The following is a 20,002-nucleotide window of genomic DNA, read 5'->3' as shown; positions in this document are numbered from 1 at the left end:
GTCTCTCACACACTCACACAGTCTCTCACACACTCCCGGACTCTCACACACTCACACTGTCTCTCACACAGTCACACAGTGTCTCACACACTCACACAGTCTCTCACACACTCCCGGACTCTCACACACATTCACACGGTCGCTCACACACATTCACACGTTCTCTCACACACTCACATGGTCTCTCACACACTCATACTGTCTCTCACACACTCATATGGTCTCTCACACACACTCTCTGTCTCTCACACACTCACACGGTCTCTCACACACTCACAAGGTCTCTCACACAGTCACATGTTCTCTCACACTCACATGGTCTCTCACACGGTCTCTCATACACACTCACATGGTCTCTCACACTCACACGGTCTCTCATACACACTCACATGGTCTCTCACACACTCACACGTTCCCTCACACACTCACACGGTCTCTCACACACTCACACAGTCTCCAACACTCACACGGTCTCTCACACACTCCTGGTCTCTCACACACTCACAGTCTCTCACACACTCACGGTCTCTGACACACTCACAGTCTCTCACACATTCACGGTCTCTCACACATTCACGGTCTCTCACACACTCACACAGTCTCACACACTCTCGGTCTCTCACACACTCACGTGGTCACTCACACAGTCACACACACACACACACACAGTCTCTCACACACTCACAGTCTCTCATACACTCAGACAGTCTCACACACACACAGTCTCTCACACACAGTCTCTCATACACTCACACAATCTCACACACACAGTCTCTCACACACTCACACAGTCTCTCACGCGGTCTCTCACACAGTCTCTCACGCGGTCACTCACACGGTCTCTCACACAGTCTCTCACACAGTCTCTCACACACTCACACGGTCTCTCACACACTCCCGGACTCTCACACACTCACAGTCTCTCACACACTCCCGGACTCTCACACACTCACAGTCTCTCACACGGTCTCTCACACACTCCCGGACTCTCACACACTCACAGTCTCTCACACATTCCCGGACTCTCACACACTCACACAGTCTCTCACATACTCCTGGACTCTCACACACTCTCGGTCTCTCACACACTCCCGGTCTCTCACACACTCTCAGTCTCTCACACACTCACACGGTCTCTCACACACTCCCGGACTCTCACACACTCTCAGTCTCTCACACACTCCTGAACTCTCACACACTCACAGTCTCTCACACACTCATACGGTCTCTCACACACTCACGCGGTCTCTCACACACTCACAGCCTCTCACACACTCATACGGTCTCTCACACACTCACACAGTCTCTCACACACTCACACGGTCTCTCAGACACTCACAGTCACTCACACACTCACACGGTCTCTCACACACTCACATGGTCTCTCATACACTCACAGTCTCTCACACACTCACACGGTCTCTCACATTCCCGGACTCTCACACACTCACACAATCTCTCACACACTCATATGTTCTCTCACACACACTCACACGGTCTCTCACACACTAACAGTCTCTCACACACTCACGGTCTCTCACACTCCAGGTCTCTCACACACTCACAGTCTCTCACACACTCACACGGTCTCTCACACTCACGGTCTCTCTCACACTCAGTCTCTCACACACTCACAGTCTCTCACACACTCACAGTCTCTCACACATTCATATGTTCTCTCACACACTCACAGTCTCTCACACACTCACACGGTCTCTCACACACTCACACGGTCTCTCACACACTCACGGTCTCTCACACACTCCCGGTCTCTCACACACTCACACGGTCTCTCACACAGTCACACAGTCTCTCACACACTCACACGGTCTCTCACACATTCCCAGTCTCTCACACTCATACTGTCTCTCACACACTCACACGGTCTCTCACACGGTCTCTCACACACTCACATGGTCTCTCACACACTCACATGGTCTCTCACACTCACACGGTCCCTCATACACTCACACGGTCTCTCACACACTCACATGGTCTTTCACACTCATACGGTCTTTCATACGCACTCACATGGTCTCTTACACACTCACACGGTCTCTCACACAGTCTCTCACACACTCACACGGTCTCTCACACACTCACGTGGTCTCTCTCACACACACTTCGGGTCTCTCACACACTCACACGGTATCCAACACTCATACAGTCTCTCACACAATCACACAATCTCACACATGGTCTCTCACACACTCACGCAGTCTCACACACTCTCGGTCTCTCACACACTCACGTGGTCTCTCACACACTCACACAGTCTCACACACGGTCTCCAACACTCATACAGTCTCTCACACACTCACACAATCTCACACATAGTCTCTCACACACTCACATGGTCTCTCACACACACACGGTCTCTCACACACTCACAGTCTCTCACACATTCATATGTTCTCTCACACACTCACAGTCTCTCACACACTCACACGGTCTCTCACACACTCACAGTCACTCACACACTCACACGGTCTCTCACACATTCATATGTTCTCTCACACACTCACAGTCTCTCACACACTCACACGGTCTCTCACATACTCACACGGTCTCTCACACACTCACAGTCACTCACACACTCACGGTCTCTCTCACACTCACACAGTCTCTCACACAGACACACACTCTCTCACACACTCACATGGTCTCTCACACACTCACACGGTCTCTCACACATTCACCGTCTCTCACACTCATACTGTCTCTCACACACTCATATGGTCTCTCACACACACTCTCTGTCTCTCACACACTCACACGGTCTCTCACACACTCACATGGTCTCTCACACACTCACATGGTCTCTCACACTCACATGGTCTCTCACACTCACACGGTTTCTCATACACACTCACATGATCTCTCACAAACTCACACGGTCTCTGACACACTCACACGGTCTCTCACACACTCACATGGTCTCTCACACTCATACTGTCTCTCATACACACTCACATGTCTCTCACACGGTTTCTCACACACTCACAGTCTCTCACACACTCACACTGTCTCTCACACACTCATACAGTCTCTCACACATTCACACATTCTCACACACGGTCTCTCACACACTCATACAGTCTCTCACACACTCACACAGTCTCACACACGGTCTCTCACACACTCACACGGTCTCTCACACACATGGTCTCTCACACACTCACGCAGTCTCTCACAGACTCATACGGTCTCTCATACACACTCTCGGTCTCTCACATACTCACGCAGTCTCTCACACACACGCAGTCTCTCACACACTCACATGGTCCCTCATACACTCACAGTCTCACACACGGTCTCTCACACACTCACACGGTCTCTCACACACTCTCAGGACCATGTAGCACCTCCAAGACACATTTTAATTAATTCCTATTTAAATTAAGTTGCTGTAAAAAGAATGTTCCTTTGCTGCTTCAGAAAATCTCTGACTTACCCTTGGTTCCAGGTTTCACTTTTCAGCTGGTGACTCTAAGGTCTGATGTGTTACTACAACATTATTATAATAAAATCACATCTCACAACAACCACTTACCGGCATGTTATTTACATGTTGGACAGTGCTGTTAATATCTCATAAGAGTTAGTATCTCATAATAACGACCTACTGTGACATAAGCAGGACTTATTGCCTCATAATAATAATAATGTACTCTGTGACAATGAATAAATATCTCATAATTACTAATGACTTACTGTGACATAAATGCGGCTTAATAAAAACATTATTATCTCAGAATAATGTGGTACTATGTTGTTAAACTGAGGGAGAAATTTCGTAATAATGAATGATGATGATCTCATTATTATAAAGATTCAAAGAGGCTCTGACCGACACATGACCATCACATTGTGCCCCTCAGACCTTTAACGCTGACCACTTCTCCTGCTTTCAACATCAACCTCAGGAACTGACAGTCCCCTTGCTCCAGACGTAGCCCTCCACACCTGTCAGGGGCTTTAATCTTGTGGCTGATGTGTGCTCACAGGCTTAGGGTGTTCATAACTGTGCATAAGGCAAATTCCTCCCACTGAAATGTCCTCCAAGAAACGGGTTGTTTTCTGTGGGGTTCATATTCAGCTGTGAAGCAGTGGACCACCCTGCAGTGCTCGGTCCGTCCTGTGTGTGTCCAGCTCCGGGAGGTGAAGGGTTACAGGGAGATGTGCTGGAGTTGACCACTGTTCGAGGAGCTCATTCTTTGGGGCTGAGTCACGGCTTTAATGGAGCTCAGTAAATCCGCACTGCGGCGCTCTGGAACTCCTACAACACACTGGGTTGCCAGATCCCTCCTCTATGCCCACTCCTCCTGGAAACACACTGGTGATCAGAAGTGAAACTCTCTGCTCGTTGTTGTAGAGTCATTTCTGAAGAACAGACTCAGAACATATACGTTACCTCCCTCTCTACTCTCTACATTATCTCATTCTGTATTTAACCAGCTCCACAATCACGGAATGTAGTCCATCTGTTGCTCTGCATACTGTGTTACCCCCTTCCCCCCTGTTCTTCAGCGCTCAGGACCCCCACAGAGCAGGTGTGATGTGGTGGTGGATCATTCTCAGCGCTGCAGTGACACTGACGTGGTGGTGGTGTGTTAGTGTGTGTTGTGCTGGTGTAGAGTGGATCAGACACAGCAGTGCTGCTGGAGGTTTTAAACCCTGTGTCCACTCACTGTTCACTCTTACATCATTGGAACAACTTATAGATGTAAAGTCAGAGACAGGGTTCTTCCCAAATTATACATAGAAAGAGAGCGAGAGAGAGAGAGAGAGAGAGAGAGAGAGAGAGAAAGAGAGAGGGAGAGTGAGAGGGGAGAGAGAAAGAGAAAGAAATATAGAGGGAAATAGGAGAGAGAGAGAGAGAGAGAGAGAGATAAAGAAACAGAGAGATAGAGTGAGAGATGGAAGAGAGAAAGAAAGAGAGAGAGAGACAGAGAGAGAGAGAGAGAGAGAGAGAGAGAGAGCGCTCGTGGGCTTGGTTCAGCTTTTTGGTGGGCGTGGTTTTGAGCTCAAATTCGGCTTGGAGATTTTTGCTGCAACTGGCAACCTCTCTCTCTCGCTCTCATGCAGTAGAGCTGCAGACTGCACCGTTAACTTTACGCACTTTTCTGCAGTCGCCTATTTGTTTGTTTGTTATTTGTTTCTTTGTTTATTTGTTTGTTCGTCTGTAACGCGATGGCGGAAAAGGACCCGGACCCCGGGAGCGTCTCGGCCGACTCGGAGGAGAGGAAAGAGCCCAAGAAGAGTGAGGGAACCGTGGCGACTGGCAGGAGACTGGACCCCGTGGCAGTTCTCTGGACCTTCGGGAAGTGTCTGACGGCGCTGTTGCCCGTTTACCTGGCCGGGTTTTACCGGGTCAGCACGAGCCTCGTGGTGTTCGGGCTGATGGTCTACTCGGGATGGAAACACAGCCGCGAGGCCAAGGAAGCTCGGCTTAAAGCCGCCATCCGGTCCCTGAGTGAAGACGAGGAGGAGACCACCTCTGCAACTGTTCACAGAGACCTTCCAGCCTGGGTAAGTGGGGAGTGGACGGACGATGTATCGGCCACACTGATATACCGCGATACTGAGAGGGTCACTTCTAGCGATATGTGCTGAAGTCCCTTAGATGTCAGGGTAGAAAGTATTATTTAGTGTTTAAAAGACAGACTCACAATTTAAATAATTATTTTCTCAGATTAAAAGCATTTTAAGAAAAACGTAAAAAGCTGGAACTATACATCGAACACATAGAGTGAATCTCATGTGACCGAATCCACTTTATAAACGCAGGCACAAATAACTTTTGATGAGAGGCTTTGAATAGCACCCTCTTGTGGTGTAGTCTGTAAACATGAGTGAGTATGTGTATCAGAAAAAGCGCCTCCTGTGGTGCAATTCCTATCCGTTTGAACATGAGTAATACGTGAGTTTGTGAGTGAATACAGTAAGCGTGGGAGTATGTGAATATGAGTGTGTGTGTGTGTGTGTGTGTGTGTGCACTAATCAATACGTGAGTATGTGAATGTGTAACTGTGTGAATCAATGAATATGTTAGGAATAGTGTCCCTTGAGTATGCAGTACTCTTGCAGTGAGTATGCAGCGAATGACTGAGCGAGTGTGTACATGAGTGAGTGGGTAAGTGAGTATATGGGTGCGTGAATAAGTATGTGAATGAGTGAGTGACTATGTGAGTGAATGGGTTAAACGCAGCTCATTGAAAAACAGCTTAAGTAAATTACAACTGAGGAATTGTTACTTATAATTTGATAAGCATCCCATAATTATGATACAGTTTCTTATAATTATGACCTAAGATCTCAAAAACGACTTATAACATCGTCATGACGACGAGTCAGAATAGGATGTTGTTATGGGATGCCAGTAGCTTGAGTTAAGCCTTTACTGAAACCAGTCTTTTACTGACAGCAGATTGTTTTATGGAGACTTTCCATTAACATTTCCTTAACTACTACCAGTTTAACCCTAACCCTAACATTAATCTCAAGCCTAAAGACATGTCTCCACCTTAAAATGTAACGATATACACAGCGGGGACCAGCTGGTGGTCCACACGCAGAACACAAGTCCCCACACCGTGATATATCCCTGTACTCAAGCTATCCAGCTGGTTTTGTTTAATGCTTCACACAGACGGCTGGCTGTTCCTGATTGTGGCTTTTCCGGCAATCGGATTGGCTCTTGTCCTTTAAGGGTGGGGCTTTCCATGTAAACAGACGCCATGCTGAACATTGCTAGCGTTGTCTTTTCCTTCTTCAGAACACCTGTGATGTGTTCAGTCTGGTTCAGTAGTAAATAAACTTGTCCATCCTGAATTCGGGTTAAAGTAGCTGTCTGTAGGGAACTCTGATGATGTCCATAGGAGATACCGCCCCTCGGCCAACCAGACAGTACCAAGTAAACAGGAGGATATTATTGCATGATTTATCAGCAGTGGTATTGAATCAGCCAATCATAAAGTGCCCACTGAGAGACAGCACTGAAGCATTGTGAACGCAGCGCTGTTTCAGCAGTTGCTGATTGAGCCTTTAATGCGCCACCCCCAGCCCATCTGTCCCACAGCATACTGCACTGTCATCCCCCATCAGGGGAGATGGGTTTACAGCCTTAAAGCTCAGGTCAGCAGAGTGTAAACACAATTCCAGCTGCTTTAGAGGACGTTTCATTAGCGCTGAGTGCTACTGATACATTCAGCACTGTAGCATCAGCCAGATACACCCACAGTGTTATTATTATCCAGAATAATGAAGGGGATTAACCAGGAGTGTGTTGCTCTTCACTGCAGTAACACACTCCGCTCTTCTGGGAAGGCTTTACGTTAGAAACTGGAACATTGCATTGAGGATATGATTGCATTCAGCCAAATAAACATCAGCTAGGTCGGATGATTAGTTCTGGTCCCAGACACCCCTTCATCACTCCAGGGAGCATATTAGGCTGTGGAGCAGTGGAATGTCCTTCATTCATTCTTTCATGTTACGGAGGGTTGTGGAGGTCTGTTCACTCACACACTCACACCTGTGGAGAGTTTTACACACTCACCCAGTCACTCACACACTCACATCTGTGGACAGTTTCACACACTCACCCAGTCACTCACACACTCACATCTGTGGACAGTTTCACACACTCACCCAGTCACTCACACACTCACATCTGTGGACAGTTTCACACACTCACCCAGTCACTCACACACTCACACCTGTGGACAGTTTCACACACTCACCCAGTCACTCACACACTCACATCTGTGGAGAGTTTCACACACTCACCCAGTCACTCACACCTGTGGACAGTTTCACACACTCACCCAGTCACTCACACACTCACATCTGTGGACAGTTTCACACACTCACCCAGTCACTCACACACTCACACCTGTGGACAGTTTCATACACTCACCCAGTCACTCACACACTCACACCTGTGGACAGTTTCACACAATCACCCAGTCACTCACACTCACACCTGTGCACAGTTTCATACACTCACCCAGTCACTCACAGCTGTGGACAGTTTCACACACTCACCCAGTCACTCACACACTCACACCTGTGGCCAGTTTCACACACTCACTCACACACTCACACCTGTGGAGAGTTTCACACAATCACCCAGTCACTCACACACTCACCCAGTCACTCATACACTCACACCTGTGGAGAGTTTCACACAATCACCCAGTCACTCACACACTCACCCAGTCACTCACACCTGTGGACAGTTTCACAAATTCACCCAGTCACTCACACACCCACACCTATGGACAGTTTCACACACTCACCTAGTCACTTACACACATCTGTGGACAGTTTCACACACTCACCCAGTCACTCATCCAGTCACTCACACACTCACAAAATCACTCACACACTCACCCAGTGACTAAAACAGTCACTCACACAGTCAGTCAAACACTCATCCAGTCACTCACACACTCATCCATTCTCTCACAGTCACCCAGTCACTCACACACTCACCCAGTCACTCAAACACTCACCCAGTCACTCACACCTGTGGACAGTTCCACACACCCATCCAGTCACACACACTTACCCTGTCACTCACACACTCACACCTGTGGACTGTTTCACACACACATCCAGTCACTTGCCCAGTCACTCACATACTCACACAGTCACTCACACACTCACACAGTAACTCACACACTCACCCAGTCACTCACACATGTGAACAGTTTCACACACCCATCCAGTCACTCACACACTTACCCTGTCACTCACACACTCACACCTGTGAACAGTTTCACACACTCATCCAGTCACTTGCCCAGTCACTCACACACTCACACAATCACTCACACACTCACCCGGTGACTAACACAGTCACTCAAACACTCATCCAGACCCTCACACACTCATCCATTCACTCACAGTCACCCAGTCACTCACACACTCACCCTGTCACTCATACAATCCCTCACACACTCACCCAGTCACTCACAGCTGTGGACAGTTTCACACACCCATCCAGTCACTCACACACTTACCCTGTCACTCACACACTCACATCTGTGGACAGTTTCACACACTCACCCTGTCACTCACACACTCACACCTGTGGACAGTTTTACACACTCATCCAGTCACTTGCCCAGTCTCTCACATACTCACCCAGTCACTCACACACTCACCCTGTCACTCACACCTGTGGACAGTTTCACACACTCACCCAGTCACCTGCCCAGTCACTCACATACTCACCCAGTCACTCACATACTCACCCAGTCACTCGCACACTCACCCTGTCACTCACACACTCACACCTGTGGGCAGTTTCACACACTCACCCAGTCATTTGCCCAGTCACTCACATACTCACCCAGTCACTCACACACTCACCCTGTCACTCACACACTCACACCTGTGAGTGTGTAATCCAGTTACCCACATGGGTTTGGGGACAATGGAACTGTGTTGTCAGACTCTAATAATCTGTACCAGACCTCATTACTGTTGTTGTGGTTGAATGCAATCAGCTCCTTACAGCAATATTTCAACGCCTCCCTCATTGGTCTGCCTTGTAGATGTAAAGTCAGAGACCCTGAGCGCTGAAGGGGGGGTAACAAAGTATGCAGAACAACCGATGGACTACAGACTGTAATTGAAGAACTATAAAGTGCTCCTGTGCTGAGTGGAGCTGAGAGATTGAACAGTCAGTGCAACAACTAGGAGGTCATTTGTATGTTTCAATCTGTGAATAACTGAACATTTCACTTCTGATTGGCCCTGTATTTTAGTCATTGTCCTATCAGCTTAGTCCAGATCCAGAGTCCCGGTGGCACATGACCAACTTAGAAAAGACCAACGTTCCTATCCCTCGCTGCCTTCTCCAGCTCCTCCTCAGGGGCCCCCAGATGGTCTCAGGGATTCTGAGATATAAAGCCCACCAGAAGGACCCTGGTCCTGGCTTCTTTACTGTGTGAATAAACAGTTTGGGCTCTGTGTTAATGTGCGGGGACAGACTGGTAGATCTATGCAAATCTTTAATGTTTTGTGACATCACAAAAGCTTTGGGTTCAAAATGAGCTGGTGTTTCAGTTTCTCTTCTTTATCTGGATGGTAGAGTGAATGGTACGAGCTCATGGGGGGTTTATTGGCCTAAAGGAAAGTGGGTCTTGGACTGGGACGTCTCTGGTTTGATGCCTTCCACTGGTAGAAAAATCAGGGTGTGTGTGTGTGTCTGTGTGTGTGAAGAAACAGCACTATCTTCTCCTTCAACATCCACAGCTCAATCAATTCATCTAACCCCAACTGCCTTAAGTGTGTGTGAGTATGTGAGCTAACCACCTCTACTGCACTAGTGTATGTGTGTGTGTATTTTGTTTACAGTCACAGATGTTTACATTCCATGCTCATATTTTGAGATCGTTAGGAAAGTTTTCTGTGAAGTACCCACACTTACCCTTGAACAAATCAATCTCTCTCTCTCTCTCTCTCTCTCTCTCTCTCTCTCTCTCTCTCAGAGACATTAAAGTGTGTTTTGAAAGGAGCTGCTCTTATTTTATTGATGAAACTGTTGATTTACTGTGGTTTCTTTGTCTCAGGTCAATTTCCCGAATGTGGAGAAGGTGGAGTGGCTGAATAAGGTAGGCTTTGTTGTTCTGTGCTCTTTTATGTAGCAGGAGGGGCTTTTTTCAGTTTCCAGAACATACTTTATGCTCCTCCTCTCACAATGGCAGAAGAGAGAGAACCCAGCACATGCCTCTAAAACAACCCCCGCAGCTGCTGAACACACACACACACACACAAACACACACACACACACACACACACACACACACACACACACACACACACACACACACAGTGCTGTATGCATGCTCAGACCAGACCCAAGAGCACCTGATGATTAAATCAGTTATTTCTCTCAGTGCCTGAAGCTTTTCCTCTGGTTTACTGCAGTTATCTATCAGTAAGACGCCAGGTGCTTTGCAAAACCCCACCCTTAAAGTAGCGATCAGTTATTTTTATCGTTAAATATCAGCAAACGATGTATATGAACATAACCATTTATAACATATAAATTATGCACAGCACCCACAACGAATCAACCTCCTTTTTAACCCCTGAATGCACTGGATCTCCCACATTGTGAAGGAAAGATGGTATTATGCCACTTCTGTTTTGGCACTTTTCCACTGCATGATACATACTCTACTCAGTTATACTCAGCTCTACTTGCTTTTTAGGATCAGGTTGGTTTTCCATGGTAACAGCTCCCCCTTGAAATGTATCGGGTGTCGTCTCTAACCCTGTCTCTAAGGGGAACAATGGTGTTTGGAAACCACAACAACGGCGGCGGTAACGTTAAGCGGTGTTTACTCATGGTGTATTGGCGTGTTGTGGTTGTAGTTTGGGACTGAACACAGCTCCATCATCAGTTCAGACAGATCAGTAGAGTTTGTTCCTTCCTTGTTGCAGCGTCCAGCTCTCGCTGGATTCTTTCGTCGGCCACCGATCCAAGGAGCGTTTGAACCTCTTCAAAAGACCACGGTGTAATTTTACGAGCTGCCGTCGTGAGTCGGATAAAAACAAACGTGATCTCTGCTGCAGCTGGAGATTTTACAGATGGAGAGTTGGTGCTGGTCGTCTGCGTTGCGTGGCGTAGAGTGACGACTCTCTCTGGACAATCAGCGCTCTGCAAGGTTTACACGCCACGGTTTAGTCCCTACTCGGCTCGCTCTGAACCACGAGAGAACAGCCACTAAACAAGAACCCGCTTCCAGAACCAGGACCTGATTCACCTGGTGGAGTGGAAGAGAGGAGTAGAGTGGCGTAGGGACCAGGCTCGGTAAAAAGGCCATAGTAATGTATATATTATATGGCGTCACTGAGTGTACAAAGAGCCACCATTTGTCTTCTTCAGTGACTCTTCATCATGGCATGAATCTTTATTTACCACCGAACACCTTACTATGGGGTGGGGGAGGACTTCTCTCCTGTGAAACTGTGTTTCCTGAGAAGTTTGGTTCCAGGAGGAACGAAGAGTACAGCATTCAGCCGCCACACCCTAAACCTCAACCGTGTCTGCACTGAGAGAGAGAGAGAGAGAGAGAGAGAGAGAGAGAGAGAGAGAGAGAGAGAGAAACAGGGAGAGAGTGAGAGAGAGAGAGAAACAGGGACAGAGTGAGAGAGAGAGAGAGAGAGAGAGAGGTTCATAGTTCTGTACTGCCATTGACTTTGAGACACACACACACACACACACTCTGCGTGCTGTTCTTCATAGCATTTGTTTTGTCCGTGTGGTTAACCCCTCGAGCTCCAGCCTCAGTGAGTGAATACCTCGCTCTGATCGAGAGAAACTCAAAGCCCTGTCAACTTTTCCATATTAACTTCAGAGGAAAAGAAGGGGGTGTGCAGCAGGAGCCCAACCCCTCAACACACACACACACACACACACACACACACACACACAGAGGGAAGCTCTTATTTTAAATGAGTTTCCCAATAGAGCCGTGGAAACATTGTTATTGTGAAAGCTGTTTTACCAGCACAGTTCAGGAGCTGAATGCTGCACCGTTTCAGTTCCCCAGACCATGTGAGCACGCTCTGTATCTCCATGCTCTGGGGCAGCTTCACATGTGTTCACCATGTTCAATGAAAATGTGAAGCAGAGAGACGTATAACTCCTCCAGGCTCCTATGTGGAGCAGTGGAAATGTCACAGAGTCACAGAGGTCCATCCAATACCTTTGGAACACTTGGGTGTCTCAATGCCATCACATCTTAATTATGCCCTTAACTTTGCAAGAAAGTCCACAAACTTTTGGCCATAGACTGTAAATCACTGCATATTTTAAAAGTAGGTTTTCCAGCACCGAACAGAACACACCCCCACAATCCAGACTCCTCCAGCAGCTTCTAATCTCTCTCCACTCTTCAGAGCGAGGCATGAGCTCTAATAATAGACGAGTGGAGCCAAGGCTGAAATTATGATGAAGCAGAAAGACAGTTTGGCCAAGTTCTTTCTCTCACAAAGTGACTGTTCTCTGAGTGAGTCCCACCCTCCTCCTGCCGCACCGATTATCTTCAGCCCTGTGTCACAAGATCAGAAACTGAGTCAAAACCCTGTTTTCAGAAGCGTGGCGCTGTGTCTCAGTGTCATGCGAAAGAGAAGAGAAAAGTCCCCAGGCAGGAACTTGTTTTTGTGGTCATGCCATATCCGCGAATACTACAAACAACAACCTGTTGCTGTAGTAACTGAACAAACAGGAGCTAGCTGAGCTGCAGCAGCTGTGTTAGAGAGAGAGAGAGAGAGAGAGAGAGAGAGAGAGAGTGTGTGTGTGTGTGTGTGTTACAGAATGATTGTAATGTGGTGGACGTTTTTGGATGTAGGTCAGAGGTCAGAAACTTGTGTTTATCTAGAGAAGCAGCCTGTGTGCGCCCACAGGCAGGACTTGGGCATAGGATCTCTTTCCTGCAGTTTAGACAGGGTTAATATTTGTATTTACTATTTATTTATTTATTTATTTATTTATTTATTTATTTATTTATTTATCTGTCTATTTATTTGGTTAGTAAGTTAATTAGTCCAAGTTTTTGCAGAGACTTTTTTCCCCTATTATTAGTTCACTCAGAGCTGGACGATGCGGCCAAAATCGATATCACAATATATTTCTTAATTTCAGACAATACATGACAATGTTATCTGATGTTTATATGAACAATAAAAAGCGACAGAATAACCGCCAAGAACAGACCGCAATGTGACATCACCCTCAAACAACAACATCTGGGCTTTGTCAACATTAATATTTTTAAACTAACTTTAAAATTGAGGGCAGTGAACGGATGACAGCGCCCTCTAAAGACCACCAGTCAGTGACAGATGCTGTAAACAATGTATTCGGAAATATTGAAAATGTGTTTAAAAATCATATCATAGTTACTGCAACATTTTATATTGTGATATACAGGGGTTGGGCAATGAAAGTGAAACACCTGGTTTTAGACCACAATAATGTATTAGTATGGTGTAGGGCCTCCTTTTGCGGCCAATACAGCGTCAGTTCGTCTTGGGAATGACGTATACAAGTCCTGCACAGTGGTCAGAGGGATTTTAAGCCATTCTTCTTGCAGGATAGTGGCCAGGTCACTAAGTGATGCTGGTGGAGGAAAACATTTCCTGACTTGCTCCTCCAAAACACCCCAAAGTGGCTCAATAATATTTAGATCTGGTGACTGTGCAGGCCATGGGAGATGTTCAACTTCACTTTCATGTTCATCAAACCAATCTTTCACCAGTCTTGCTGTGTGTATTGGTCGTCCTTATACACAGCACCGCCTTCAGGACACAATGTTTGAACCATTGGATGCACATGGTCCTCCAGAATGGTTCGGTAGTCCTTGGCAGTGACGCATCCATCTAGCACAAGTATTGGACCAAGGAAATGCCATGATATGGCAGCCCAAACCATCACTGATCCACCTCCATGCTTCACTCTGGGCATGCAACAGTCTGGGTGGTACGCTTCTTTGGGGCTTCTCCACACTGTAACTCTAACGGATGTGGGGAAAACAGTAAAGGTGGACTCATCAGAGAACAATACATGTTTCACATTGTCCACAGCCCAAGATCTGCACTCCTTGCACCATTGACACCGACGTTTGGCATTGGCATGAGTGACCAAAGGTTTGGCTATAGCAGCCTGGCCGTGTATATTGACCCTGTGGAGCTCCTGACGGACAGTTCAGGTGGAAACAAGAGTGTTGAGGTGCACATTTAATTCTGCCGTGATTTGGGCAGCCGTGGTTTTATGTTTTTTGGATACAATCCGGGTTAGCACCCGAACATCCCTTTCAGACAGCTTCCTCTTGCATCCACAGTTAATCCTGTTGGATGTGTTTCGTCCTTCTTGGTGGTATGCTGACATTACCCTGGATACCATGGCTCTTGATACATCACAAAGACTTGCTGTCTTGGTCACAGATGCACCAGCAAGACGTGCACCAACAATTTGTCCTCTTTTGAACTCTGGTATGTCACCCATAATGTTGTGTGCATTGCAAAATTTTGAGCAAAACTGTGCTCTTACCCTCTGCTAATTGAACCTTCACACTCTGCTCTTACTGGTGCAATGTGCAATTAATGAAGATTGGCCCCCAGGCTGCTCCAATTTAGCCATAAAACCTCCCACACTACAATGACAGGTGTTTCAGTTTCATTGTCCAACCCCTGTACATTAATATTGAATTATTGTCCAGCCCTAAGTTCACTTAATATCATCGCACACAGTGTCACTCGCCTGGGGAGGGTGGAGGCGAACACATGCATCTTTTTGAACTGCAGCTAATGCAACACCATTGAAGAGCTTAGCGCACCAGTGGAGAACACACACTGCCCAGATCTGTCGTCTGTGTGTGAGCAAGTCTCCTGATGATAGAGCCAAAGGGCCGGATCCCCAATGCTACGGCTCTACACCTATTTAAACATGGCTCTGTTGTGTGGCATGAGGAGCGAGTATTATTCACGCAGGTTACAATCGTGAAATTTTAGCCAGTGATTAATTACCATATGAACAATTGTAATTTGCCGCCGTCTTGTTGTTTATACTGTTTGCAGCAGCCAAATTGTCTGAGTTGCAGTCTTTATTCCCATCTTTCAGTACTTATGTGTTTCAGTCCGATGATGTACACAGCTCAAGCTCAAATAAACCAATATTACTCACTGCTGCCCTCTAGGTGTTATAGCGCAGGAATTTCTCTATAAGACCTGTGATGGGTCTCAATGTACAGTACCAGTCAAATGTTTGGACACGCTCTCTCAGGGAGGGTTTTCTTTGTTTTGGGCCATTTTCCACATGTTGTGAATGTACAAAACCGGTCAAAAGTTTGGACATCTTCTCGTTCAATGGTTTTTCTTTGTTTTTTATTATTTTCTCCATTGTAAATGAATGTGGAAGACATTAAAACTGTGAAGGAACACATATGGTATTACAAAACATTAAACAAACCAGAATATGTTTTATATTTTAGGTTCTTCAAAGTAGCCCCCTTTTTCTTTGATGACAGCTTCCCACACTCTCTCCGTTCTCTCAGTCAGATTCATGAGCGATAATGTCTTCATACCCAGTGTATTTTCTCCATTTACTCTCCAATCAGTAAGGCTCACTTACACTCAATTCTATGAAAATGTTTGTCTTTAGATGATGTAGCCATCACTATCCTACGGTGGCTGAGAAAGACCAACGCACTCCAAATTAAAAACAAACTGCTCAATCATAAACATGAGGAGAAAGCTGACTGCCGGGATCTGTCACATCAGCTGACTGACGCCTGTGCTGAACAGCACTGTTACCACGGTGATGATGATGGGAGAACAGGGGTCTGCCCACCCACCCAGAGAGAGAGAGAGAGAGAGAGAGAAAGAGAGAGAGAGATGATGCTCTCTAAGAGAAGCTCTTTTGAAGCCTGGGGGGATTGAACCGGTGGTGTCCCAAAAGCAGGGCCAAGTTTTAGACCTCTGTATCACCTGATATACATCACTAGGCGTCTAAAACAACAAACGTTGTGTATGAGGAGAGTCACGCGGGACTTTTATGGCAATTGAATTTAGGAGATCAGAGGGAAGAAACATTTCAGTTTAAATTAAATTTACCTTAATCACATTAACTTGTGTCTTATAATAGCTTTAGTGGACTGTCCTTCTCTCTCTCTCTCTCTCTCTCTCTCTCTCTCTCTCTCTCTCTCTGTAGGTCATACAGCAGGCTTGGCCGTTTATTGGTCAGTATTTGGAGAAGTTGTTGACAGACAGCATTGCTCCATCGATCCGAGCGTCCAGTAGCCACCTGCAGACCCTCAGCTTCACCAAGATCGACTTTGGAGACAAGGTCTTTACACACACACACACACACACACACACACAAACACACACAACTAGAACTGCACTACTAAATATACTCTATAAAAACACCCGTCCCATTTTCCAAAAACAATTCCCGAACATGTAGTAAAATAAAATAAAAAGAATAATCGGGGGGTGTGTGAAATCTCTGGAATCTTTATTCAGCAACAAAAACTGAAGAAAGGGTCCTGCTGTCATCACTGAACCACTCACTGAACCTATAACAAACCCTATTTCTGACAGAGCTGCACACTACTGTACAAGGTCACACTGTCAGCCCTCAGCCACCAGTGAACAACTGAATCCACACCCCCAGCCAGTGTGTGTGTGTGTGTGTGTGTGTATGCTGTAAACGTACCAGACACGCTGCTTGACTGTAGAGCAGGTTTGACAGACAAATATAAGATCACATACACACACTTGTTTTCTGCATACAGTAAGTGTGTGTGTGTTTATGTTAATGTGTGTGTGTGATTGTGTGTGTGTGTGTGTGTGTGTGTTTGTCTGTGTGTGTGTGTGTGTGTGTGTGTGTTTCACAGGCGATGAAAGTAGTTGGGGTGAAGACTCACTCAGAGACGGATAAAGGTCAAGTTCTCCTGGATGTTTACATTAGGTGACTATACCATCTTCCGTTTTCTAATTTCTGCACCTCACTTCTGCACAGTCAGCTCCATCCGAATGAAGCCATTGGGATTTGATGGCATTCAGCCACATGAACAGGTCAGGAACTGATAGTGGATACTTAGTCCTGGATCAACCCCTGCCACAGTAACTGGGCAGAGCTCCATCACTCCAAAGAAAACACAGTTCAGGCTGAAGGCTTCACTAGACAACACTAGGTGCTGGGCATGATGCCATTGGACTCATGTGCAGCTGCTCCTGAACATCATGTTCTAGCACTGAGCGCTTGTGTCAGGAACAGGTGCAGCTGAGGAGAGATGAAGCAGGAGATGGGGGAGAGTGGTAACAGTCAGCAGATGGTCATTTGTTGAGGGAGATATAGAGCAGCTCTGGACACTCCCTGAACCGAGGGCTGAAATCTTACAAAGTCAGGGACCAGGCTCCAGACCAGATGACTATTTTGGGCCAAATTAATTCAGACCCCAGGGTCTTTATTACAGAAATTTCCCTTTCCTTTGTCCTAACCCTGATTTGAGAAAGCCAGCTCACATGGGGGAATAACAACACTTTGTACTCCCTCAGTGAACTCCTTCAGTATTCTCCACACTGCGGGTCTCCTACGTGGACGTAGCCATGTTTATGATGTTTCGTCTCCGCTGAGTTTCCGGGCATACTCTCAGTAATCGTGTGAGGAGCTCAGTGATCTGGGAAACTCTCTGCATAGAGCTGCTGCTCCTTCATGTTCTGAGGAGCATGATGAGGTTGTTTGGCCGTGTGATGAGGAATGCCCTGAATGCCAGGCACGGCCAACTGGAGGAAGACCCAGGGAAGCCCCAGGGCTCGCTGGAGGGATTACAGCTCCCGACTGGCCTGGGAACACCAGGGGATTCCTCGGAAAGAGCTAGAGAAAGTTGTAAAGGACGGAGAAGCTTGGGCTTAATTTGGGCTTTATTTGCTTCTCTACGTGTTGCCATCATGGGTCTGGGATAGACAAAGTTAAAATGAGGATGAGATGAGAACGGGATACTTCCACTACTCCAGACACACTGGCTCTCTGGCCCGAGTGTCAGGATTTATTTTCTAACCCTTCGAAACAAACTGCAGCTCACCATTTCCTTAAAGCATCCTCTTTTTAGTGGAAGTCAGAGTATAAATTTGGTACAGGATTATCAAGCTACGCAGCTTCTGTAACTCTTTATCACAAATTAAAGGTGAAATCTGTTAATTCTATAGGTTAATAAGTAGGAAACATCAAAGAATATCATTTAAAAAAATCATTTATTACTCTTACACTGTTTCCTATAAAGTCAGACGAAGAATCAAATGGGTTTATGTTTGAAAGGGGCTACTAGGTTTGGGCAGTTCATGGAAAATGAGTCTAAATCGACATTCAGAACTTCTAATCGACATAATCTTGTCTATAACAAATGTATTGATTATTTTTATTCAGTTTTGTCCCCACTGTGTGTTGATGTATTGTCCCTTTAAAACCACGCTACCAGGCTGTAGTCATGTGATTCTGCCCCCTATCTGCCACATGGAGGAGAACCTAAACGCTGAGTCCGACCGAGCAACTCGAGCTCGTACCAAAGACAAACCCAGTGTCTGGTGTGGACGTGCTGTGTTTTGACTTTAATGAAGACAACGCTGAACAAAAAGAAGTCAAATGTAAAGACAGTTTCAGCCAAAGCACAATCACACACTAAATATAAACAGAGCTCAGAAAACTAGAGAGGAACAAGCTCCCAGTGACATTAGAGAAACAATCCCAGCTTTAACACTGGAGCATATTTACAGCACAAGCCTCGACACTGAACTGTGAGGGTCACAAATACAACAACAAAATAATCGTTCATTAATTGTCACTGTGGTAAAATGTGTAATTAATCGTGATACTGATTTGCGCTCACATCGCCCAGCACTAAGATTATTATTATACGATTATTATGATGGACTCCTGGACTGTAGTCATAGCTGAGCTCTTAAAGTCAGCCCATTCTTCGCTGATAGGACCTTTCATGTTGGATATTTCTGGAGCACAGGCCGAGTTTCCAGGCTGGGCGTCTATTTTGGACGTCTGCTATGAGTCAAAAAATTCCTCTCAACTGCCAGACATTTGCAGCCCTCTCAGGGTTTGTGGATGACATAACAATATTCCCTTTTATGGGAAATGACCCTGGCTGGCTTTGTGTGGACGTAACTATGTCTCATTCTGTGTTTTCTGCAGCTATGTGGGGAACGCAGAGATAAACGTGGAGGTGAAGAGATACTTCTGCAAAGCTGGAGTAAAGGGAATTCAGGTCAGTTTGGTGTAGTTTCCTCCATAACATAAGCTTTATCTCATGAAATTACAGTGCACCTATACTATATAATATACAGTAATTACTAGGGCGCTCCTAGAGTGGGTCTCCTGAGCTGTTGCAGATAAACAGGGGAACTTTGTTGCTCTGCATACTTGCTTATCCCCAATCCCCTTATTCCCCCTGTTCTTCAGCGC

General features: G+C 46.3%; 1 protein-coding gene across 1 annotated transcript in view; it reads left to right on the top strand.

Moving 5' to 3' along the window:
- Positions 1–5,096: 5,096 nt before the first annotated feature.
- The window catches only part of esyt1b (extended synaptotagmin-like protein 1b), a 59,674-nt gene continuing 44,768 nt past the window's right edge, over positions 5,097–20,002 (top strand). The window contains exons 1-5 of the mRNA XM_066665113.1: positions 5,097–5,532; positions 10,587–10,628; positions 16,736–16,870; positions 17,424–17,497; positions 19,733–19,805. Of these exons, the coding sequence (XP_066521210.1) occupies positions 5,194–5,532; positions 10,587–10,628; positions 16,736–16,870; positions 17,424–17,497; positions 19,733–19,805 (663 nt within the window). The 5' untranslated portion in view covers positions 5,097–5,193. The remainder of the gene's footprint in view (positions 5,533–10,586; positions 10,629–16,735; positions 16,871–17,423; positions 17,498–19,732; positions 19,806–20,002) is intronic.

The sequence above is a fragment of the Hoplias malabaricus genome, chromosome 3 (assembly GCF_029633855.1).
Source record: "Hoplias malabaricus isolate fHopMal1 chromosome 3, fHopMal1.hap1, whole genome shotgun sequence".
In the NCBI taxonomy this organism is placed as follows: Eukaryota; Metazoa; Chordata; class Actinopteri; order Characiformes; family Erythrinidae; genus Hoplias; species Hoplias malabaricus.
Note: the sequence above shows the minus strand (reverse complement) of the source record. Positions and strands in the feature narration are given on the sequence as shown.